Source organism: Carassius carassius, chromosome 21, assembly GCF_963082965.1.
Source record: "Carassius carassius chromosome 21, fCarCar2.1, whole genome shotgun sequence".
Lineage (NCBI taxonomy): Eukaryota > Metazoa > Chordata > Actinopteri > Cypriniformes > Cyprinidae > Carassius > Carassius carassius.
In genome coordinates this window covers 25711073-25736002 of record NC_081775.1, presented here as the reverse complement: position 1 = coordinate 25736002, position 24930 = coordinate 25711073, and the positions used below count along the sequence as shown (strand labels likewise).

General features: G+C 38.3%; 1 protein-coding gene across 4 annotated transcripts; it reads left to right on the top strand.

Moving 5' to 3' along the window:
* The first annotated feature begins 933 nt into the window (after window positions 1-933).
* LOC132097997 (kinesin-like protein KIF2A) lies at window positions 934-24001 on the top strand. Of its 4 annotated transcripts, none has more exons than XM_059504064.1 (22): window positions 934-1156; window positions 10290-10371; window positions 10479-10573; window positions 10814-10936; window positions 11025-11079; window positions 12042-12170; window positions 13933-14033; window positions 14136-14231; window positions 14632-14686; window positions 14764-14926; window positions 15038-15128; window positions 15226-15289; window positions 15374-15465; window positions 15561-15703; window positions 17677-17881; window positions 17996-18106; window positions 18204-18271; window positions 18498-18581; window positions 21152-21302; window positions 22463-22564; window positions 22747-22882; window positions 22969-24001. In XM_059504064.1, exons 3-22 carry the CDS (start codon window positions 10496-10498, stop codon window positions 23052-23054), a joined length of 2133 nt encoding a protein of 710 aa, XP_059360047.1. In that variant the 5' UTR covers window positions 934-1156; window positions 10290-10371; window positions 10479-10495; the 3' UTR covers window positions 23055-24001. The 4 variants fall into 4 exon arrangements, with proteins under 4 accessions (XP_059360047.1, XP_059360045.1, XP_059360048.1 ...); XM_059504063.1 differs by having other exon boundaries at window positions 1139-1156; window positions 10314-10371; XM_059504062.1 differs by lacking the exon at window positions 10290-10371.
* The last annotated feature ends 929 nt before the right edge of the window (window positions 24002-24930 follow it).

Here is a 24930-nt window from a genome sequence, read left to right as displayed (position 1 = left end):
GTAAAAGCCCATTTTCGTAATCCTGGAATTTCTAGATAGGGACAAAGATTAAGGAAGCAAACGTCAGAACTTCCTCAACTCAGTTAGAGTGATGTGTTAAGCAACCTGAGATTTCCAGCCGCGGCCACAACGCCATTCAGAAAGAGTTTTGACACACTACTTTCGCGTGATTGGTGTGACCTTTGAATCATCCAGGGTTATTCGAATCTTTTTAATCAATTAATTAAAAAAAGATTCATTTGCTGGCCCCTCGGAGCAGTTCTTTAGTATTAAAAGTGATTCAGTGAATCGCTCGCTAAAATGATTCATTAAAAATGAGTCTTTCACGAACGAAATAAGTATTATGGGCTATTTTATTCAAATGTCTACCACATACATATACATATACGTCTGTCTGTCAGCCATGCTCGTTGCATTTTCTCCTTTTTGTTCAAGTGATTTTATATGAAACACTGAATATTAAATTCAGCACTATTCATTCCAAAAGCTACAAAACTGTATAATTTTGACCAGCGGATTGATGATGCCTACTTCGAGCCTTTTTAACTGATTCAGTTCAAGTCACGTTTATTTGCTTTTCACGATAAAATCACTGCAAAGCAGTTTCATAGAGGAATGTTTTCTGCATTCATAGTTTATCATCCCGCAACTGGTGTGATCAAACTAATAGTAATTTAAGAGACATTTGGTAGTTTTATATGTTGATCTTGTTGGCTGAAAACTAAGTTCAGTGTGCCTACTGTCAACAAAAAGAGCACAGCCATCAACATTTTTTTAATTTTTGCCATACAGCAATGAGCTCCCGGCTTCCTCGGCTTATTATGGTTGCTATGGTCAACTGTCTGAGCTGAGCTCAGCTGCTTCTAGCCAATCCTGACACAGGAGGCGGGGCTTATGAAGGGAAAAAAACGCGCAAGTCGAGCTTCCCGCGCGCACGCGCCCTGTATTCTCCCCTTCTTTTATGTCTGTAGCTGTGGCCGCCTCCCGGTTTTGAGCAACACGGAACAACAAATGTGAAAAATTCAAACACAAACACTGTTTATAGTTCCATCACGCCAGTGTATTTGAGTATTCCCTTTGTCCCATGAATGAGCCATGTCGGTGAACTTCGGCAAGATCGTCGTGGGGATTTATGTGGAGATAAAGCGCAGCGATGGTGAGTTCATATTTGGGTCGCTTGTAACCGTCAGTTAAAGTCGTTTCCCCGGTTCGGCTAACGGATGCTAACGTTACCACTCAAAAATCCTGACAGAAAAGATAGTTTAAGGTGGTCGGGCCTTGTTTAAATCGATATAGGCGTTAAGTTTGGTCTGTTGGTGTTGGTTGCCGGGGTAGTTAACGAGCTTGTGTCACTCAACAGTGCAACTGTCGGTTTTACGCTTTACGTTAGCCACCTGCTAAACCCGGGTGGAGTTTGTTTTAGATTCATAATGTGTGCGATGGTATTTTACTTCAACCCAGTATAATGAAGATTAGTGGGGAATTATTTGTGTATTGTTTTGGTAAGGAATATAATCATGCAAGTACTTTAGATTCTGGATTAATGCTGGTTAGCCATCTTAAGTCACTTGCAAATTAATGTTTTATTTTACAGATTGGTTGTAAATAAGTGTGGACAGAGGGAAGTTGCTGGTTTCATTCAAACCAGCTGGTCTGTTTAAGTTTGGATGCCACTCACTTCACATTAGTCACTCATTTGAGATTATAGTGACGTTAGAGAGTATCCGTAGTTGTAAAAATTTGACTGGTTCGTAAGTAACGTTAATGCTTTGAAGATTACAAGTAAATTCCTTGAAGTTATGAGATGTGTCATTCTTTGGATTCAGAGATTAAACTCCACCCTAATGGCCAAAGGAAATATTAACTGCTTGGGATTAGATGCATATTATTATTATTATTATCAGATGTATATAAATACATTACCAATATTCACACTCCGGTCTCTCAAAAATGGCACCAAACTCTAGCTTTCAGATGTGAAATAACCTGTTTGATATACTGTTTGGACAACTACTTACATTTCTAAGTAACAAACTTTTTTTTGGTTAGAAAGTGTAATAATTGATTAAATACAAAGATGAAAACATCTTTCCATTTAGAAAACTAACAACCACAACCACTTTAAATAACAGCAGTAGCAATTCTACTAATATTACTTGCTCTAATCATCATTATTGTTGTTTTTATTATCATTAATAGTAGTACATCATTCACTGAATATTAAGTTTTAAATATGTGTAAGTTAATTGTAATTTAGTTAATCAAAAGCAGAAGATAAACACACTTGTTCTGAATGTGTTTAAGGATCAAAGTATCAATCTCTGCTAATGATGTCTAGGCCTGTCGCAATAATCAATATATCGCGTAATATATGTACATGACCTTAATAATTTTTGGTGATGCAATATATCACCCATTATATTTCACATTCCATTTGCACCTGTGTCTTTTGCAGCTTCTTGTATATAACATGAGATGTAAGTACAAATGTAAAAAAATGCTTCTACAAAAAAAAGTTTCATCTACAAAAAAAAAAAAAAAAAAAAAAAAATCCAAACAAGTTCTTTGTGCATTTTTTTTGTTCTTGTTAATTTGCACTTTTTAAGTCTAAATATCTAAATATTCTTAAAAATTTAAAGTTTGTTGTCATTTGGAAATGTGTAGGCCTTCTTCTGTTATTATGCTGTGATGTCATGATTATATATTCAGTGGCATAAAATGGTCTTTAAAATGACAATAATATGACTTATCGCATTTATTTCTTGGGTCATACAGTATATTGCACAACAAAAAGTTGTTATCATGACAGGCCTAATGATGTCTCGGTACAGAGTTCGTAAATCTAGTGTCTCGTGAGCATTCAGTAGGGCTGGGTATTGTTCAAAATCTTTCGATCCGGTGCCAATTTCGATACCTCAGTTTCGATACCGGTTCCTAACGATACTTTTTTCGATACCATGTTTTAAAATCCATTTCAACATCAACACAAATACATTAAACACAAAACTTTTATTTTACACCTTAATTAAAACAAATTCTGGTAACACTTCACACTAGGGTTGTGCCGATAGACGATGGTATCGTGTATAGACGATAGTCAGAGATATCAACATAAGCAGATTTCTCTGTCGATAATCAAGACAATATTAGGCAAATTTTCCTATTAATGTATTAGATTATAATAATAATAACTATTATTTTTATCAGACTGCTTATTATAATTCGGCTATCAAACTGCCCTGCAATTTCACTTCAGCACCGCATTTCTCTCTCTCTCTCTCTCTCTCTCTTACACACACACACACACACACACACACACTGTGCGTGTGAGCACAGGCGGATTAGAGCCTGTAGTCGCTGAAGTGTCCACTATGACTCGGATAACTCGTTAAATCCATGAAATGAAAGGGATAGAAAACGAGGAGATGGTGTCCCACACATTTAATGGCTGTTACACGACATTGCACTCTTCTCAAACATGAGAGATTATCTCTTTCTTGGCTTACAAATAAAGTAAAGACAAAGTAATAACAAGGCGGCAGAGCGAATTTATCATCCATAGTGGTTCTCACGTAGTCCTTCTCTTAAAAACTGATCACTTAACTAATAACACTCACTATGTGTGATGACGTAGAAGTAGGGCTGTGACGGTTGCCATGACAACCGTGTCACCGCGGTGGTCGGTTGCTACCGCGGTTGTCTACTGCCACCCGCGGTAGTGCACGTGACGTCACAAACTCTATAGCAAGCATAATACAAAGTTTTGTATATAAGTGTAATAACTGTAATAGTTCCAAATTCTAAGTCTATGGTAATTAACAAATTACCTCAAACACAGCGTTTCCTTTAGATTGGAAGATTTGAGCGCAGGAAAATACAGTTTATGCATTCAGCAAATTAGTTTAGTGTTGGGCGATGGATCTTGTTGGGAAAGCAAATACCACATCACCGATCTGTGGTCATCTTCATTCATGTCACCCATCAGCGTTTGCACAAGTTCTCGTGATCGCAAACGCTGGCTGGTCAGGTTTGGTGAGGCTTTCTCCAAACTGGCCAAATACAAACGAGACAGCGATAAATAAAAGATGGTAACAAGAAATATGCCAATGGATTCCTATTTCAAAGAGAGCGCGTGCAGATGAGGAGTTAGCTACTGAGCTTGCTTGGTGGCGGAAAAGTAAACCGGACGCAACACAACCGCGTTGCGACAGGTTTAGTCTGTCTAGTGTTTATACAGGACATTTGAACTCCGTGTCAGTACCTCACAGACCGGACGGGGGATTTATCATGTCGTGTTGTGCTGCATCCAGTTTAGCATCACTGATTATAATGAGTATTTTGTCGCACTGCGTCGCTCGCGTCCGTTAGACAGGGTGTATTTAACTTTCTTATTTAGGCTACTTTCTTGTAGCCTAAATAAGCATTATTTCTTTGATATTTATTTTAGTGTTTTGCAGGCGGCGTTCACTGACAGAAGTGCTCAAACACGAACTGACGAATTAAATAGGATGTGTTAGATGAGTGATTTCTAGACGTGCATACATATAAATATATCCTGTATATAATATATATAAAATATATTACATGCATGCACAGTTTAAGTCAGCTTTAATCACCCTTTTTTGGTAATTCCATGAATTAACTGACCACGACACTGCTTGCATATTAGTTTATTTCGCAGTGAATGGCCATCCCTGCCCCTACGTTAAACTGGAAAAAAATGATCGCCTTCGTTAACGAGCAAATTTTGACACTAATGTTATATATTTATTTATTTATTAATATTTAGGTTTTTTTTTCAAACACCGTGCCACCGGCGGTTGTTGGTCCATGACTACCGCGGTGTTAAAAATCTGCCACCGTCACAGCCCTACGTAGAAGGACTACGTGAGAACCACTGGATGATAAGTTCGCTCTGTCGCCTTGTTATTATTTTCATGCACCCCGCACTATAATGTGATGCATGCAAAATACAGAGTTTTGACCGTTACAAAGTCTCCATTCACAAACAGACGTACATCATCTGCAGATATAAGGTATTTCATTGCACTTTAACAAGTAATCTGAACGGCCTATATATGTGCAATATTTTAAACAAGCCCTCACTAACTGAGTTTAATGCCACAGTTATGTCAGAATGCATTCTTGTTTCTGTGCCGGTGCGTCGGTCTAGTCATGAGGCGCGCGGTCCAGAGCACTGTATGACTGATGCATCAGTTCAATTCAACTTTACTCCAAATATATGAACTTACCTGTTTTGAATACTTTATATTTAACGTGTCTGTTTATGCCCAATATTAGTGTTAAACTGCTGGACTTTAAATGAAATCTACTATTGATTTTCACTGTTGCCTGATTTTGCAGAACATTTAGTCTGATAACTTCCATGTGCAGATGCGGCAAATTTATCACAGGACACGCGATATGACAGTTGCGCCCGACATTATGTGAACTAGCTATTTAAAATACAGTTTTTATATTTAACGTAGGGCTGGGCGATATATTGAATATTAGCGATAATATCGGAATAATTTTGACGACGATGTACAATTTGAATATATCGGGAATATCGAATATTTCAAATTCAAGCATACTTTCCCAAAAGAACGCGCCGAATGTCCAAAAAAAGAACCTGTAACTGCTGACTGCTCTACGCCCCTCTACTACGAGAGCTGTAATGATAGCGGTTGCCGGATAACAAGAGTTTAAATCTCCGAATCAGAGCTCCACTGTTACAAGGATACATTTTCTGCCCGGTGTTTGCTTATTTTAAGCAATCTGGCAACCATGCGCACGTGCTCACTCCTCATTGCGGAAGAGCCGCCGCCGATAATCTGAAAACACTAACAAGCTGGAATTGAGCGATCTAATGAAAGCGTAGTTCAGCCGGTCTGTGTTCTGTCGTGAGATCTCAACTGTATTGTTTGCATTTGTGATCGCAAAATAAATGCACTTACTCAACCGCTGATGTTTGAATAGAGAAACATAGTCTATGGCCATTTGGAATTACTATTGGGGAATTTCACTGATATGTTTACCAGTTTCCATAATATAGACAGAGAAAATGCAAAAGTCTTTGGTATTCATTTATATATATTTATATATAAGAAATAGCTATGTGCTTCAGCAACTAGCTCCCCATCTAAGAGGGTTTTTAGTGTCAGTAGGAACATAGTTTCATGCCACAGAGCTTCTCTTAAAATCACAGACAGTTGACAGACTTGTGTTCTTAGCTTAAAAACTTGTTAAAAAAATTAAAATAAAATACTTATCCCAGTTGCATAGTTTAAATTGTGAATTGCATGCACTAAAAAGTTGACAGAATGCACTTTCTGTTACTTAATATGCACTGCTTCAGTTACATATAGGCCTACATGTATTCATTTAATAAAAAGCAGTAAGTGATCTCTTGGTCTAGATTTTTTAACTGCTTAAATTAGCTGTTTAATCTAAATGTTTTTTTTTTGTTTTTTTTAATGGGCATGATTTCCATTACACGAGAGTAGATGTTAAAACTTCATGCTGATTTGAACTTGGCTCTCGCCAAGATAAGCACCAACTAAGACGTAGCTTTACAGTAAACTAATGTGATCCATATGTGTCTCCATCCATTTATGTTTCCTTCCATATGATGATAGATATCCTTCTGTTTGGTATTGACGGCTGAAGTGTAATGCTGGCTCCAGGGATCAGCTTATTTTGCCTCCCTGGCGCATCAGCACACACAACGGCTGCGATGCTGGCTCCGGGATCAACCATATTGCGGCCTCCCCAGCGCATTACCATGACAACTGTCTGGATTGAGCTAAGTAGGGTACATCTCTGGGGTCTTCAAGTGGGCACCTTCCATCCTCAGTGTTTCGTCGACTAGCCCACGACACCTCAAGAGGGCTCGACGGTGATGCTGGCGTCCCAGCATCACCCCCCTCCGTCCCCCACTCAACTCAGCCCAGCTTACTTTCCTGTACATCAGCGTTTCTTTCTTTCTATTGTGCTTGAGATCCCCAGCCAGAATCTTTTCGTCTCAACCACAGCCAGTTGCTGCTCCTCTCTGCTGCTTCAGCTAAGTTCTTCACTGTGCGACGCAACTCTTGGCCGCTGAATCCGACGTCTCTGAGAAACCGGGTTGTAGAGTGTGCCACAAATCCTCGACAACCCACTTCCACTGGGTAAACCCGGACTCTCCATCCTCGCTGTTCCGCTTCAGTGGCTAGTTGAGCATACCGCAGTTTCTTCCTCTCATACGCCTCATCTACAGCATCCTCCCATGGCACTGTTAACTCTATCAGGTGAACGAGGCGTGCTGATCCAGACCACAAGACAATATCTGGTCGAAGGTTAGTGGTGGCAATCTCAGGTGGAAAAATAAGCCGTTGACCAACATCTGCCAGCATTTTCCAGTCTCTAGCAGCTTCCAGTTGTCCTGGGCGAGAATTGGTTTTAACACCTTTTCTTGGTGGTTGCTCTCCTGGGCGTAGGAATGTTGTCTTTTGGGTGTAATGTTTTGATGGAACAGGTGGCAACTTATTGGTCATGTTACGCTTGTCTTCCAATGCTAAGGCCAAACATCGCAGCACCTGGTCATGGCGCCAAGTAAACCGTCCTTGGCTAAGAGCCACCTTACATCCTGTCAAAATATGCCTTAATGTTGCAGGTGATGAACACAAAGGACATGAGGGATCCTCTCCTACCCAGATGTTTAGGTTCTGTGGTGATGGGAGAACATCATATGTTGACCTGATGAGGAAACTGATCCTGCTCTGTTCCATTGACCATAGGTCTTGCCAGCCAATCTTGCGTTGTTCCACACTCTCCCACCTCATCCATTCTCCCTGCTTGGCCTGGGAAATGGCCTTTACACACCTCATCCTCTCCTCCTGCTTTTGCACCTCGTTGACTACCAACTTACTCCTTTGAGCTGGGGCTGCCTTGTGCCATGTAGGAGGAGCTGAACTGAGACCAAGACCCCCTCTTCCATGCTGAACTTGCCCAATGATATCACCAATTCGAAGGGCAGCCTTTGCATCTTGCACAGCTTTCTTTGCCGCCCACTTTCTTCCAGTTTTCAACACAGGTGCTGCTTCCCTTACGCATTTGTCGCGTGACTCTACTAATGTCATTTCCAGTCTGACCTTGGCGCACTTAAACTCCTCGGTTAGAGCGGAGACTGGTAGCTGCAGAATTCCTTTACCATAAAGTCCCACTCTGCTGAGGCAGCGTGGAACTCCCAACCATTTCCTGATGTATGAACTGATTAAAGCTTCCAGCTTCTCTACTGTTGTCAAAGAAACCTCATACACAGTCAGTGGCCACAGCAACCTCGGCAGTAGACCAAACTGAAAGCACCAGAGTTTTAGTTTGCCTGGTAGAGCGCAGCTGTCTATGCTCTTCAACCCTTCCACTGCTTGTTGTCTAACTTCTCCCACACGAACTGTGTCCTTTAGATCCCCGTCGTACCATCTCCCAAGACTCTTCACTGGCAAAAGAAAATCATGTTTTATTTTTTATTATTTAAATGCAAATGCAAACATATCGAGATATATATCGAATATCGTAAAAAATTTGACAATATCGAGATATATATTTTACGTATTACCTAATTTAACGTTAGTTTATCAGTATGTTTGAAAGTATATTTTTTTGATTATTGGTGATTCCATAGGCCTTTATTCATTCGAGATGTTCATTAATAGAAATCTTTGGCTCGGTAATACAAGTTCATGATCCGATTAGTGAACCGATGATTCTTTTGAGTCAAATCTTTTAAAATAATAATTTATTTTGTTTAACGAAACCAGTGTGGAAACCAATGTTTCACAAACTGGATAGATCTGAGGTGCAGGGCTCGCAAAATCAATATCCTGACGTCCCGGGGCTATTGTGTTTTCCAGTCCGATGGGGTATCGTGAAAAGTGATGTAAAATTCCTAACCTGCTTCGCGTTGTTAACTCGCTTGAAGGGGTGAAACGGATCGTAGCTGATCGTTGTTTCTAAATATTGCTGATTCAAGCGTTTTAAACAATTTGCGCGCGTTCGTAGCTTGCGCTCACTCATTGAAAGCACGCGCTTTTCAACCTGCATTTCAGACAATGCGCGTACAGAGAATTAATTCATCTTTCGCGTATCGTAACTTCTGAATGAACACACACACACACAATTATATCAAAATAATTGTCTCTGCAAGTATTCTCATAAACACAGTCAGTTATGTTTTAAGTGAACGTATACAGTGGCCTGCTGCTTAGAGAAATTCGCTGTACCGGATAAATCTGTCTCTCTCTCTCTGTTTTTTAGACGACATGAAAGGGGGCGTGTTTTTCGAGATACGCAATAGAGTAGACCAAACTAAACAGGGAGGGAGGGCAAAACACTCATGCTTCATGCAAACAAATGCTTCATTAACACCGGCTTTGGTTGCAATACTCTTATCGCATATTTTGCACTTTGCTGACTCGGCATCCACTTTTATAAAGTGTAGCCACACTTTAGACCTCTTTGGCATTGTAAAACGGAAACGTTTTGAGAAAAAACAACTACAGTTGTGTTGTGTGACTGCGAGTATCTTCAGAAATCCTCCCCATCACGTCACGTGGTGGTGGACAGCCAATCACGGCGAATTTAGGTCCTTACATGCACGTATGCTACAAGCTCACACAGACACAGACGCTTGGCAAAACAAAACAAAAACCGGCCACTTGGCTTTTGGAACCGAAATTTGGCATCGAAAGATAAATAATTTTTCGATACTCATAGTATCAAAGTTTTTCGTTCGATACCATAAAAGCATCGAAGTTCGGTACCCAGCCCTAGCATTCAGTTGCTTCTCATTGGTATTGGCATCAATACAATTTGCAAGACTGTCAGAAGAGGTTATGATTTTATCTCTTTGAGAAGGCTGTGTTATATTTAACTTCAGCTTGTAGCAAAGAAACAAGTGAGCCTGGGTCTTTTGACTTGTTAGACAATCCACTCCTGTCTCTTTGGGAAGTTTCATTTATTGCATAATAGTGACCACTCTTGACATGCTCTCTGAAGATGAAGAGTGCTTGTGACATCTTAAAAAAAGATGAGGTCTCTAATGTCATAAAGATGTGCCTTTACTTCAAACTGGGTCTCAACTTTTCTTTTGGCCTGATGTTGCATGCAGGGGTTTTAAATAGCTTGTTTTATGTCAGGATAATATGTGCCTTTTCTTGCTGATGCCGCTGTTGAATAATTGCAGGGATGTCGACGTGTGAGTAGGAATAGCTCTGAATAATAGATACGGAACTGTGGCTGTTTGTTTTCAGTGATGCTCTGATACTTTTCAATAGCTATTAGCGCAACTTCTGAAGTGTCCTCAGAAGCAGATTGCTGTTGACTTGCCAACTTGTACGTAAACTCTTTTCAAGTTCCAATTAGATGTGTAAAATTTCAAAATGGATACATGAATGTTTTCAATTTGTCTTTTACACTGAGAGGTGTTGGGTTTCTTACAGGGCGAGTACACCAGGCCATGGTGACATCTTTAAACGAAGATAATGAAAGTGTTACTGTGGAATGGATAGAAAATGGAGACACTAAAGGAAAAGAGGTAAGTCTAGCAGCCTCTCAGCTGCTTGTGTTATTAATAATGGATAGAATAGCATTCAGGTGTTGTTAGGGTACAGTATGAAACTTTCAGATATTATGTGGACACATGCTGTGTTTTTACAAATATGAATTATGTTGTCATGTACCCTGTACCATTTTTCTCTTTAGGATATCCTACATGTGTTGGAAAAAAGATCACATTTCTTGCAGTGTTAACAGCTTGTTCATTTTTTCGTAACAGATTGATTTGGAGTGCATATTCTCACTAAATCCAGATGTTGGTCCAGAGGAGGAGATTTCCTTGAGCCCTGTTACACCACCGCCTCCTACACCCAGCTCTGTCAAGGTCAACAAAATCCCTAAGGTTTGTATGAGGCCAGAGTTAAATGTTGAACTTGCATTTTAATTGTTTTGCAACTTTTGAACCTTTTTGTACATTTGTTTGTGTGCAGAATCGTAGAACTATTGCACCGGGAAGGAGTGAAATCCCATCCAGAGACAACAGAGGTATATTTGTTGTTATATGACTCAGAAATAGGGCTGCACAATAAATTAAAATAAGTTATGAAATGCAGTATGGCCATTTGCAATTATTAATCTGCAAAAGTGGAAAAAAAAGTAGCATGCACGTGCTGGGTACTTCAGAATGAAGGGGTGGCACATGTACGTGTCAGGCTCATGATGCAGTGTTTTCAGAGAGCGCACACTCCACAAGCACTTCATTTTAACAGGGTACTCTGAATTTGTTATTACATGTACTGGGAACAACTTTATTTCCTCGTTTGCCCAGTTCTAGACATTTATAGTGCTAAATGTTACTATGCAACTTTTGTTGTTTTGTTTTTGTAATTTTGTTCCACCTCTTCATCTATTTTCTAAATGCATTTTATTGATCTTATTGTGAACGATACATTTATGCACACATTTATTTTTTATTGACAGTAATTTTTATGAAAATGTCAGTCTTCCAGTGCAAAATATTCTCTTTCTGATAACATTTTCCGGACTTCTTCAGTCATTTAGACGGCTTAAACCCTGCCGCTTTCTTGCAGTTGATTGAAGTATTGCATTCAGATCTGCTTCTGTGCTGTTAACAACTGATGGATTGAACCAAGTTCTTCAATCATTTTTTCTTCTATATTCCATTTTACTTGAAAGTAAGTTACAATATGGAAGAAAAGATCTGTTGTGACCTTGAAAGAAATTTTAGTCATAGCCAAAATAGTCACAAATTTGCTGAGTCGGCTTGCTCAAACAAATAGTGTGATGTTTTAAAAGAGCCAGAGTGTTTTACTTATAGTGACTGTTTTACTACGCATGACTTCGCATGCTAAGATGACTGTGTTTGAAAAGTTGGGGAGCTCTTTTTAAGCAGGATTTTTGTCCATCGTAGGCATGTTTGAGTCTCCTGTTATGCCTTCTGTTTGTCCTGTTGTATTTTGCTGACTCTTATGTGTTCTGTTTTGAAGTTGGCTCGACTAGGGGACGGCTGGCCCAGCAGCAACAGCCAGAATCAGCACCCCCTCCACCAGTACAACAGCCCTCTCAGCCTACACAGAGCCAGACCCAAAGTCAGATAGCTCAGCAACAACAAAACGGTAATATGACACTCCTCAGTGCTTTTCAATGTGTTCCTGTCAACCCCCTTTTCCCCACAGGAAAACACTGAAAAGACTGAGGCCTCCTGCGCAGGATGCGTATAATGCATAAAGAGAAAGCAACCTTTTAGAGACTGAATTTTGCAGCAAACCTAAACCTTGCTCATCTGTCTGTATCTTGGCTCAAATCTGTGGGGTGTGGTTTGGCTACCCCCAGCCGCCCCTCTGAATGTCAGTGACTGTTTGTGACTGGGCAGGCTTGTCCTGACTCTGAACCTTCCTGACTAATCCTCTTGCTTTGAATTTATGAAGCTTACAAGAGTCTGTCTGCTGAATTAATCTGGAATCTGTTTTCTATGTGCAGCATGATGCTGCCCATCCTTTGGGTGGAAAACAATTGTTCTGTTTAATTTGCTTATTTAGTGCGCGTTTGGGGCAAAGATGTTTCAGATATGTTGTAACTCTTTCTTGGAATTACAGTTCACCCAAGAATGAAAATCTGCTTAAAATTTACTTACCCTCAGCCCATCCAAGATGTAGATGAGTTTATTTCTTCATCAGAACAGATTTGGGATAATATACATAACACTTGCTCACCAGTGGATCCTCTGCACTCTGAATGGGTGCCGTCAGAATGAGTCCAAACTGCTGAAAAAAACATCACAATAATCCACAAGTAGTCTACATGACTCCAGTCCATCAGTTAACATCTTGTAAAGTGAAAAGCTGCATGGTTGTAATAAACAAATCCATCATTAATGTTTTAACTTTAAACTGTCACATCTATTCAAAATACGAGTCCATAATAACAAATTAACACTTCCTCCAGTGAAAAACTCCATTCCCTGTTGTCCTCCCGCATCAAAATCCTTCAACACATTTGTTTAGAACTGTTTTGGAATGTTTTCATTTGTAAATGGTGCTTGATCTGTGAATATTTATCTCCTAATTTAGACTTTTTCACTTGAAGTATGCAATATTATGGTTATAGGACTCATTTGAAGTTAAAAACAGATTAAAGAATTGTTTCTTACAAAAACTCAGCTTTTTGCTTTACAAGATGTTCATTGATGAACTGAAGTCATGTGGATTATTTGTAAATTGTTGATGTTTTTATGAGCTGTTTGGACATTTTAGGACACCTATTCACTGCAGAGAATCCATTAGTGAAAGATTTAACGCTAAATTTCTCCAAAACTGTTCCCATGAAGAAACAAACTCACCTACTTCGTGGATGGATACATTTTTAATTTTGGGTTTAACTATTCTTTCTAATCAAATCTAGTTTAAAGATTCCCACCCCATTTTGGTGTTTGGTGGAGACGAGTCAGTGTTCAAACTACACACTGTCTTGGGAAGATTAAATGAATCAGTCAGATGAATATTAATGCCTTTATTATCTTTTAATCCATGTTCTGATGATTCTGATGATATGGCATTGTTTGCAATTAATAGTAATGTAGCAAGTAGTAAAGTAATAGTAGCAGGGTGTGTTGCAGACAGCCTGAGTGCATAGATAAATGACTTTGGAAAAGGTCTGCTCAGAGAATAGAGCTCTCTAAGATGGAGAGGGCTGTTGGCGCTGCCATGTGCCAGCTGCCAGAGGCTCTGGCTTGCCTCTATAGCCACTCTGTCTGCACACATACACACTTATATTAGAGAGAGAGATACAGGGTGGGAGGAGGAGGAGGAGGGCTGAAAGAGAGGAAATGGTTGTTGCCTTTGAAAAAATGGAATTGTGTGTTGTTCTGCTCTCGAACAGCAAGGAGGAAGTCGAACTGTGTGAAGGAAGTGGAAAAATTGCAGGAGAAGAGGGAGAGACGCAGGCTACAGCAACAGGAACTGAGAGAAAAGCGAGCACAGGTAAGACTTCTCATCTTTCTGTCATTATATCCCTCTGCATTTTCTCTCAGCTTTTAATTATGATGTTTTTGTCAGGTTTGATGTGCTTGTTTTGTTTTAAAGGAAACTGATACAACGATTCCAAACTATGAAATACTGCAGATGATCCGAGACTTCAGAGCAAGTTTGGACTACCGACCGCTAACCACGACAGATTTGGTAGGTACTGATGAATTAATGTCTGGGTCATATTTAAAATATAATAAATACAAGAATTAATTATTTAATGAAATTTAATTGAACAAACACAGCCATCCCATATCATCATTTTCCCCAATATTTATATTATTATTATTGTTAGTTTTTTTTTTTCTTCATTATTTTGTTTTTATTATAATGTTTATTCATGCTGATTTTTTTCTTCATGAGCTTTGGGGGGAATGTAACCCAGACATGTTCATGTTCATACATTTGAGATCCACCTTTTTATGATGATAATAATAGAAATACAAAAAATTACATTAATAATATATTTAAAACATTATTAGTAAGAAAAAAGTACTTCATTTTTGGATGTGAAGTAAAACTTTTTTTTAAGAGGAATTAATTTTTTCGACAGATTGAGGAGCACAGAATATGCGTTTGTGTTAGGAAACGTCCCCTCAATAAAAAAGGTAATTCTTTAGACATTTGTATATTATTTTTTGATTGCACTTCGTATATTGTAATTTATTTCTCATTTGTGTTGTAGAGTTGACTGTAAAGGACCTAGATGTGATCACTATTCCAAGTAAAGATGTTGTCATGGTCCATGAACCAAAACAGAAGGTGGACCTGACTCGATACCTAGAGAACCAAACATTCCGCTTCGATTATGCCTTTGATGACAGCACAACAAATGAAATGGTTTACAGGTAGAGGATGATTCCCTTCGTTGTTCATTATACATTAATCATTAACTTAAAATTATGTCAGGAATTAGTCACTGTTGGAGGAAAAAAATCTTTCAACTGTTTTCTTCACAGGTTTACTGCAAGACCCCTTGTGGAAACCATCTTTGATAGAGGAATGGCCACATGCTTTGCTTATGGCCAAACAGGAAGTGGAAAAACTCATGTAATTGAGATTTATTTACTATTTTTTATTATTTTTACTGAAAATGGCCAAAACTTTTTTCATATATTAGAGTAATAAGAAATGGTTTGTGTTTTAGACCATGGGTGGAGATTTTTCAGGAAAGAACCAGGATTGTTCAAAAGGAATCTATGCATTAGCTGGTAAATTATGTTTTTTGGTCCTGTGATTTCTTTAGTCTTTTGATTTCAAACAAACTCATTCATGTACATGTTTTACACAAACAGCTCGAGATGTTTTTCTCATGCTGAAGAAACCAAACTATAAGAAGCTGGATCTTCAGGTTTACGCAACATTCTTTGAAATTTACAGTGGAAAGGCAAGTGGAAAGGCAAAATTGATGACTAATGGCTGTGAAAAACTAAAGCCTATTTAAAAAATAGGACAAGCCTTTCAAAGTCTTTTTTTCTTTAGGTATTTGATCTGTTGAATCATAAGGCTAAGCTACGTGTGCTAGAAGATGGAAAGCAGCAGGTCCAGGTGGTTGGGCTTCAGGAGCGTGAGGTCAGATGCACCGAGGATGTGCTCAAACTCATTGAAATGGGGAACAGCTGCAGGTAAAACCTGATGGGTAAAACAATCATGTTCACTGAATAGTGCTCTAGTTGTTTGCTGCTGTATCTTTCCTTTAAATTGTTAGTGCACACAAAAATGGAAATTCTATCATTAATTACTCACCCTCATGTCATTCCATGCACACACTTTCTACTGAACGTAAACCACGCATATTATGTTGATTATGAAATTGGTGTTAATTTGTTTTCCATAAAACAATGCTTTCTTGTAAAATTAACAATGCAGCGTGTCTGATTTAAATACAGAACCATTTCACCTGGCTTTCAGGAGCGCACAAGATCTTGTGGTGTTACTCCTTGAGGTGCAAATCGGTCTCGCGATATCAGTTTAAAGTTGAATTTGTGGTAAAACCTTTGATATTGCTTGCATTATATTGTTCTGTCTTTATTGCATGGGTTGTTATTTTGGATTCCGTTTGGGAACGCATATATAGACTGACGTGCTTTGTGCTGCACTGTCATCATTTACAAGCGCATCTCGATCTCAGCCGCTCAGTCCACAAACTCTTCCTCTGCATATGCTGTGAGTTCGGTTTGCTTAGCGTTTATCTGGGAAAACAGTGCACATTATCTCACTAGATTTATCACGTAAATCATTTAGAAACCTATGCCAACACTGGAGAATACCTCAACATATATCTGTATGTGATTTGTAGTACATCTTGATTTCAAAATAAAAGTTTCAACCATCGCTTTGAGTTTGCATGTAACGAAATATTGAAATTATATGTATTTAAACATTGTTGAATCACGCTGTAAAGCAGTGATCCTCAAATCTGGCTTGCGAGATCCACTTTCCTGCAAAGTTTAGCCCTAACCCTAATCAAACACACCTGAGTTTGCTAATCAATGTCTTCAGGATCATTAGAAAATCACAGGTAGGTTTGTTTGATTAGGGTTGGAGCTAAACTTTGTAAGAAAGTGGACCATGTTGTTACTTGGTTTTGATACTTTATTCGAGCCAGTTATTATTGTCTCATCATTAGTTTAATATATCTAAATGTAGTCTTAAAGCTGTTTTTCTCTTAAATCTATTTTTATTACAAAAAAAATATCAGATTACTCAATTGTCAAAATAATCAGTATATCACTTGATTACCAAAATAATTGTTAGTTACAGCTCTAGATTAGTTAAAATATTTCAAAATGCAACTAAATTATTTTGCGGAGCTCAGCGTTTTGCCTTTTGTGATTAAAAGACAAACATTTTGTCATTGAAAAATTCTTAAAAATAGTATTAAAATATCTCGTTCTAGTGAACCAAGTATCTGTATTTTGTCTCATCTTGTGAGCTAAATGTATTGTCACACCCCTAGTGTCCATGAACTATGATATATTTCATTATTTGTGCACGATGAAGCTTTTACTCTTCAGGTTAATCATATATTCATGAAAAAAACATCACCTTGAATAAGGAAATTGGTAACTTTGCCATACTATCCTTTCAAATGGTAAAGTTGCCACAGTCATTGCAAGCTTTGCATGTACTGCACTTTATTTGTACCATTTTGTTTTATTTATTTATTAGAATTTGAAAGATGATAACTATATTGTGAACCCTGATTGTAGTCTTTGAAAACCAAAAAAGTAGTGGTTGAAAAGTCCTTGAAAGACCTGGAATTTAATTTAGCAGTTTATGTACGAATCCTGGTCCTTGCCACGTTTTTGCGAGTTGATCGTGATCGTATCCTACTATCTTTGCAGTCTATAGAGAATAAGAGAGCTCTCAGATTATTAAAAAAAAAAAATCTTAATTTGTGTTCCTGAAGATGACACAGGTCTTACGGGTTTGGAATGACATGAGGGTGAGTAATTAATGACAGAATTTTTGGGGGCGTGAACTAACCCTTTAACAATTCAGGATTTTTGATGATCTGTAATTAGTCCACTCAGTGTCTTGGTACATAAGTCAGACACTCCTGACTTAAATTTCACCTGCTTATCTTCAATTTTAGGACCTCAGGTCAGACCTCAGCCAATGCCCACTCATCCCGTAGCCATGCCGTCTTCCAAATCATTCTACGAAAGAAGGGCAAGATGCATGGCAAATTCTCACTCATTGATCTGGCGGGTAACGAACGTGGAGCGGACACGTCCAGCGCTGATCGGCAGACTCGTTTAGAGGGAGCCGAAATCAACAAGAGTCTTTTGGCACTTAAGGTCAGCACCTTAAAAATACCACCCAAGAGCAGGGGTCAGCAACCATTTGGTCATGAAGTGTCATTTTGAAATTGCCTAGTAAATCACTGTGATCTTGCATGTCCCGTGTATTAGGAATGTATCAGGGCTCTGGGCCGTAATAAGCCTCATACCCCATTTAGAGCGAGCAAGCTCACACAGGTCCTCAGAGACTCATTCATTGGCGAGAACTCCAGGACATGTATGGTAAGTTTGATTAAGCTATCCTTCTTGAACATTGGGATTTGGTTAAGTTTACTTTTGCCTGTTTGTACAGCTCTAATTGTGACTTCTGTCTGATCAGATCGCCACCATTTCTCCTGGCATGGCTTCCTGTGAGAACACGCTGAACACTCTGAGATATGCCAACAGGTTAGGACATGGCACTCTGTTGTGCATTTATGAAAACAGAAGTTGAGTAGAACTCTTGCCCAATGTAGCTTCTAACTGTTTAAGGCAATCTCAGTCAAGTTGTTGTATTAACCAATGAGTTGACAAGCTAGTGCCAATGGGAAAAAGTATTTTCATATCTATCCTGATTGGCTGTGCTCTTCTCTCTGTCTTGCTGTTTTCTCTGTTCTGTCTTGACTGTCTTCAGAGTAAAGGAGTTTGGGATTAGCCCCTCTGACATCCCCTTCTCTCAGGGGGGAGGAAGTCGCTCTGAACCCTCTCCTACCTATGAGTATGAGCACATGTCTATGCAGCTTCCCACCTTCTTAGTCAGATACACTGCAGCAGTGTTGGGGACTAACTAAGACTAGTAATAGAAGTTACTAACATTTTTCAGTAGCGTAATAGTAACCAAACTCTTTTGAACATTAGCTTTTACACAAACAAAAATCCTTTCCCTCTCAACAAGCAGTGAAAAAAGACAAACCCCTAAATCTTTCTTTTTGTTACACTTTATAGAGGCCCATCACACCAATAACAATAATAACTATATTAGTGTCCACAACTTCACATGATACTGATGCGTTTATTATAAGCACGCAGTGCAGTTATGTCTTCTGCCACTTTAAATACTCAAACTCTTTTAAGCAGGATGGATTCTGATCGGCTGTCAATGTTTTTATCATTCATCAGCTAGAAAAAAATCGCTTTATGAGGATATCAAAAAGTATCACTACTTAAAAAATATTATTGACTATTTGATCAACTACTAAACTTTATGAAAACCAGAGAACCTTAAAGTTGTGTGTCATCACAGCCTTAGATCACTTTCAGTGAACTACTTAAAAAAAAAAAAAAAAAAAATTGTTTACTTATTTACTTAGTAATTTCTGTATAAAATTTTTTTAACTTGTGTTTGTCCATATGTTTAGTTAAAGGAGTCATATGACATTGCTAAAAAGAACATATTTTTGTGTATTTGGTGTAATGCAATGTGTTTATGCTGTTTAAGGTAAAAAGTTAAAAGTTTTCCACATACTGTACATTATTCTTGCTCCCCTGTGCCCCGCCTTCCTGAAACGTGTCGATTTTTTACAAAGCTCATCGCTCTGAAAAGAGAGGTGTATGCTGATTGGCCAGCTACCCAGTGCATTGTGATTGGCCGAATACCTGAAGCGTGTGACAGAAATGTTATTCCCCTTACCATACTGTGATGCCGAGTCCCAGCTCGACGTGACAAAAATAATAAAACCCATTTCAAACGAGGAATTTGTTGCCTCCAGTGGGACTTATACTGTCTTTTTACACGTTGTGTATCACGCTGCGTAAACCTAAAACTATGTCTGCATTTGTAGTTGGAGAAACAGGCTGTGAGTCAGAAGCGCCTGACTGTCCTTGCAAAGTTGAAATCGCCTCACTTTATAGAAATAACCTTTGTGCACAGCCTTACCAGGTTCAGGATAAAGTCCTCCGTAAAATGTGTGGCACACATAATATTTGAGTTGAACCGTTCTGAAACAGTGTTGTAAATACAACTGATTTCTAGTTGTGTCCTCTTTTGGAAGGCCAAACAAACTAGTTTCACTTTCACAATGAAACACACAGTGTCTCTACGACATGGTGGCGGCAGCAACAATACCACAGCGACAATCAAAGTTACTCCTTTTTTGCGTGAACATTTGGCCGGTGTTATGCAAATCTTCCCACACAGTGACGTAGATATGGGGTGGGCGTATTTAAACGAGGCATTTTAGGAGGGAGTGGATGAGTCTTGTCTTTTTATAAAGAATATCTCTTTGGGTTTGAGACTTTAGTCTTTGCAACTTTAGGGATTTTATCTATACATTAACAGCTTGTAACACTCCAAAGAGATAGGAAAACTTGAAATTGCATCATATGACCCTTTCAGATGCTGTTTATTCATGTTTTCAATAGAGTTGTTTAAAAAAAAAAAGGGTGCTATTAGATATACAGTATTAGTGCTTGTTGTGACCTTGAAATGTTTATTGTTTTAGTTATGCTCTGATTTCAAATATAGATACATTTATTATTATTATTAAAGTTCCATAGTTATACATATATTTCCATCTTAAATAGCTTCACTCTTTCTTTCTTTTTTTTATCGTTTTATTGTTTTTATTGTTTGTTACTAACTTAGTAGTGTAGGGAAAATGTTTTACATTATACTGTAGCTTGGCCATCAATTTCAATGTAGCTTCCCCAGCACTGCTCAGTAGGCAACCAACATCCCGCATTGGCTTGCAACCAATGCATGGAAATACTCATGCACTGCAGTGTATATAACCACAGTCTGTTTCATTTTATTAGAAACACTGGCTGCACTCACGTCTCAGACTAATGGCTGTGCTTTTGGTGTAAACATTTTTCATTTCCCCTCTGATCTGCTGTCATTTCATTTCTCTAACCCTGGGAATGTCTGGCATGTCTGTAGTGCTGTCGTCCTTACTTTTCCTTTAGAAATATTTCATAATATGAATATTAATACACACAAACACTGTACTAAATGAATAAAAATGAGATGACACCATAAACAGTTGTGTTAGCTGCACAAATTGCTGCAATTTATATGCCCAAGTGTACCTATGGGAATTTTGATGTCTGTAATATTTAGTTGTATTAAAAAACAAACTGCTCTTTTGTCATAAAATGCTTATTAAAGCATAAATGTTTTTGAATTACGTAATGTAAGGCTGTTTTAAAAAAATAAGGTAGGAGTATGTAGTGTCGCAGCCAAAACAAGCACAAAATAAGAGTTCTGTGACCTGTGCATGGTGTCATTTATCATGTCAGCATGATTGCTCTAAAAACATCATCATAAATGCTGTCAATCTGTGCATTTAGAGTGAAGGAGCTGACCGTGGATCCCAATGCTGTGACAGAGGGAGGCCGCCCCAATGTCAACGCCATCAACCAGCTGAACATCATGGATGAGGAATGGGATTTGGGAAACTCCCCTCAGAGAGATGACCTCAAACTGCTCTGTGAACAGAATGTAAAAAAAACATCTGTTCCTAGTACTTCCTCTGCTTTAAAATATATGCATGTTGATACAGTAATGTAGATACATTTGTTTTAGAAGTGCAATTTGTGTCTATTACTTTTTACATAAATTATATTTTAAATGTTACTTGATATATTAAATACATCCTTGCAAAATATTACTTTATAAAAAGAAAAGGAAAGAAAGAAAAACCCTCCTAACACTGTAGCTTTCCAACTAATTATACTTTTTTGTTTTATGTGCAGGTTCATACATTTATACAATTGAGGTAAAAAGTTTACATCCCCCTTTCAGAATCTGCAAAATGTTATTTTACCAAAATAAGAGGGACCATACAAAATGCATGTTATTGTTTATTTAGAACTGACCTGAATAAGATACTTCACATGAAAGATGTTCAAATGCTCACTGATGTTCCAGAAGGAAAAACCATGCATGAAGAGCCGAACAGAACAGAATGGAAATGTGTAATTTTATTTTAGTTTACTCTTAATGCATATTTTTTTCCTTCTAGAGCATCAGTGAGCATTTGAACCTTCTGTAATAGATGCATATGAGTCTCTCATTAATCCTCAGGGAGAAAAGATTGTTCTCAAAATCATACAGTCATTGTTGGAAAGGCAAATACACAAAAATGCTGAAAAAAACAAATAATTTGTGGGACCTAAAGGATTTTTCTGAAGAACAGCAGGCAGTTGAACTGTTCAGGACGAACAAGGGACTCACGAACAACTATCACAAAACAAAAAACAGCTGGGAATCATTCAGGTAACAACGCAGTAAACATCTAAACGGGGTCATTTTCTTTCTCTTGTGGACTATGTAGACATCTTTTATGTGAAATATCTTATTCAGGTCAGTACTAAATAAACAATAACATGCATTTTGTATGATCCCTCTTATTTTGGTAAAATAATTAACATTTTGCAGATTCTAAAAGGGGGATCTAAACTTTTGACCTCAACTGTATGTGCCTATAAAGGCTTTATTTTTTGTTATCAGTGTATTCATGCTTAATATATTGCATATCATTTATAAGCATAAGGCTGAAACCATAAACAGGAAAATTAGAAGGGCAATCGATTTGTTGTTTTAGATATTGTGGCTTTTTAATGTAGGGAGGATAAAAGCTGATGTTTGAATATTGACAGGAAGAGGAAGTCTCCCCTCAGCTCTTCACTTTCCACGAGGCGGTGTCTCAGCTGGTGGAGATGGAGGAGCAGGTTCTGGAAGACCACAGGGCTGTGTTTCAGGTCTTTATTCCTCTGAGGTCCCTTTCACACTAGCGTTTTTTTGCCCAGTTGACGTCAGTGTTTGGTTTGTTGTGCTTCTTTGTTCTGAACTTTTTACTTTCGTTTGTACTTCGATAAAGTTCAGTCCCAAAACTGAAAAAGGGAATTGCTAGTGATGATGTTCACACTATATGTGCTGACAGGAGTCTATTAGGTGGCTTGAGGATGAGAAGGTTCTCCTGGAGATGACTGAGGAGGTGGACTACGACGTGGACTCCTACTCGTCTCAGCTGGAGCAGATTCTTGACCAGAAGATTGATATTCTTATTGAGCTCAGAGGTAAAGCATCCTCTAGAATTTTCTTTCCTTTTAGTTTTCCCCTGATGAAATGATTATTAATGGATGTGTGTCTGCTCTATTGTCAGATAAAGTGAGGTCATTCCGTTCTACTCTCCAAGAGGAGGAACAAGCCAGCAAGCAGATTAACCCCAAGCGACCCCGCGCGCTGTAGCCTGGAACACTCTTTTGGAGAAACAACAAACACAAGAGTCCTTTAGGCTTCTTGATAGTATTCAGAAGTATTCTGAAGAAACCTTTCCTACTTTCACATGTGAAATAAAGCGTTAGGTAATTCTCTTACAAATCAGCAGAAGTTAAAATAAGGGGATTTTTCTGATCAATACAACCCTTGAATGATTGAGAGGAAAGCTTTAGAATTTTTTTATTAGTATCGATTTTATTTATTTACTTTTTAATTGTAGGTTAAGGGTACAGACTTGTATCAGTTGATACTCACGTTTCTACCCTTTGGGATTTCTTGTTTTTTGTACCACTGAAATCCTTCCTTTGAAGTTGTTCTAAATTGTATGCATGAACACTCTGCAACAGTTTATCACTCCGTTCCTAGCATGACTGACTTGGTTCATCTGCACTTTAAATAACCTTATTTTTGGGGTCCGTTTACTATAATTGGCACGGTGTATGTTTCTGTTGATTGGCTGATACAGCATTTAGCTCTATTTCACTTTGCCATTTCTTGAAGGCTTAATAGGTGAAGTTAAATAAGTTCTCGAAGAGGCATAAAATGCTCTCTGAGAAAATCTTGAGGTTATGTAAATGAATGTGAGAATTGTCAGCAGTTAGTTTTGTTGTTTTATTAATGACTGCTGTCACTTTTCCACATGATATTCTCTTTACCGTCTCTCTCTGTTCATCTGTAGAATGCTTTCGTGCCATATCATGTTTCCTTGTAGAAAAGAAGTTAACTGTCCACCAACCTAGTGTTTTGCTTTTAAAACATCCCAACATTCTCACATCTCATATTAATATTTGTACAATATTATAACTTTCAGCAAGATTCTAATAACAAATAGGGAACACCACTTACCTGCTACTGAGGTTTTCAGTGTTGGCACCTCTCAATTCAGCAGTTGCTAAATAAAGAATGATTCAACAAAATCCTTTTTATCCTGTTTCCTGACTTTATTATTATTATTTTTTTATTCCTGTTTTTGAGTACTGAAATCGTGATTTCTTATGTTTGTAAAATGTTTTATTTAAAAAAAGTTTTATTAAAACATTTTGTCCAAGAGGTTTAGACTGAAAGTATAAAAGTTTAATAATAAGTAAGTTTGACTTTATATAGCGCTTCATTGTGTATTGTTGTTACACCCAAAGTGCTTTATGATCATATAAGGGGGCTCTCTCCTCAACCACCAGCAGTGTGCAGCATCCACCTGGATGATGCCACGGCAGCCACAGCACAACGGTGCCAGTGCGCTCATCACACACCAGCTGCATGTGGAGAGGAGAGAGAGACAGAGGCCTTTCTGTTCTGAATCACAACATCAGAATCAATCAGATCACTGCACAAAACAAACAGGATTACATCACTCACTGGTGCACCCAAACACAACAACAGTAAAATGCAATGCTATTTGGCCCTAAAGAGAGAGTACAGTATGGCAGAGCATCTGCACACCATGTCAGATAAAGAAACCAAGAAGCATGTTGACCAGTTATAATACAGACTCAGCAATCACAAGCTGATGATAGAGACGGGCAGACACAGGAAAACATGGCTGACACCGGAGCAGAGATTGTGTTCACACTGTGATCTGAATCAGGTTGAAACAGAACTGTACTTCCTAACAGAATGCTCCAAATACACTGACAGTGTTCTATGATAAAATACAGCAGATCCATCAGACATTTAAAACTCTTTCAAACCAGGAGAAACTGCTGTATCTGTTAGGAGAACACAAGAACTGCTGTGTTTGCTGCTCAATGTGTGTCTGTCACCATAGAAGAGAAAACACTCAATCTGCCCTGATCCGATGTTTCCAACACATGTAGATTATATTATACCATATTACTCTATTATAATA

Coding starts and splice junctions, on each gene's coding strand:
- LOC132097997 (XM_059504062.1), top strand. CDS start 1,096: ATGTCGGTGAACTTCGGCAAGATCGTCGTGGGGATTTATGTGGAGATA. Junction 14,687..14,763: donor ACGTCCCCTCAATAAAAAAG/GTAATTCTTTAG, acceptor TTTGTGTTGTAG/AGTTGACTGTAAAGGACCTA. Junction 15,129..15,225: donor CAGGAAGTGGAAAAACTCAT/GTAATTGAGATT, acceptor TTTGTGTTTTAG/ACCATGGGTGGAGATTTTTC.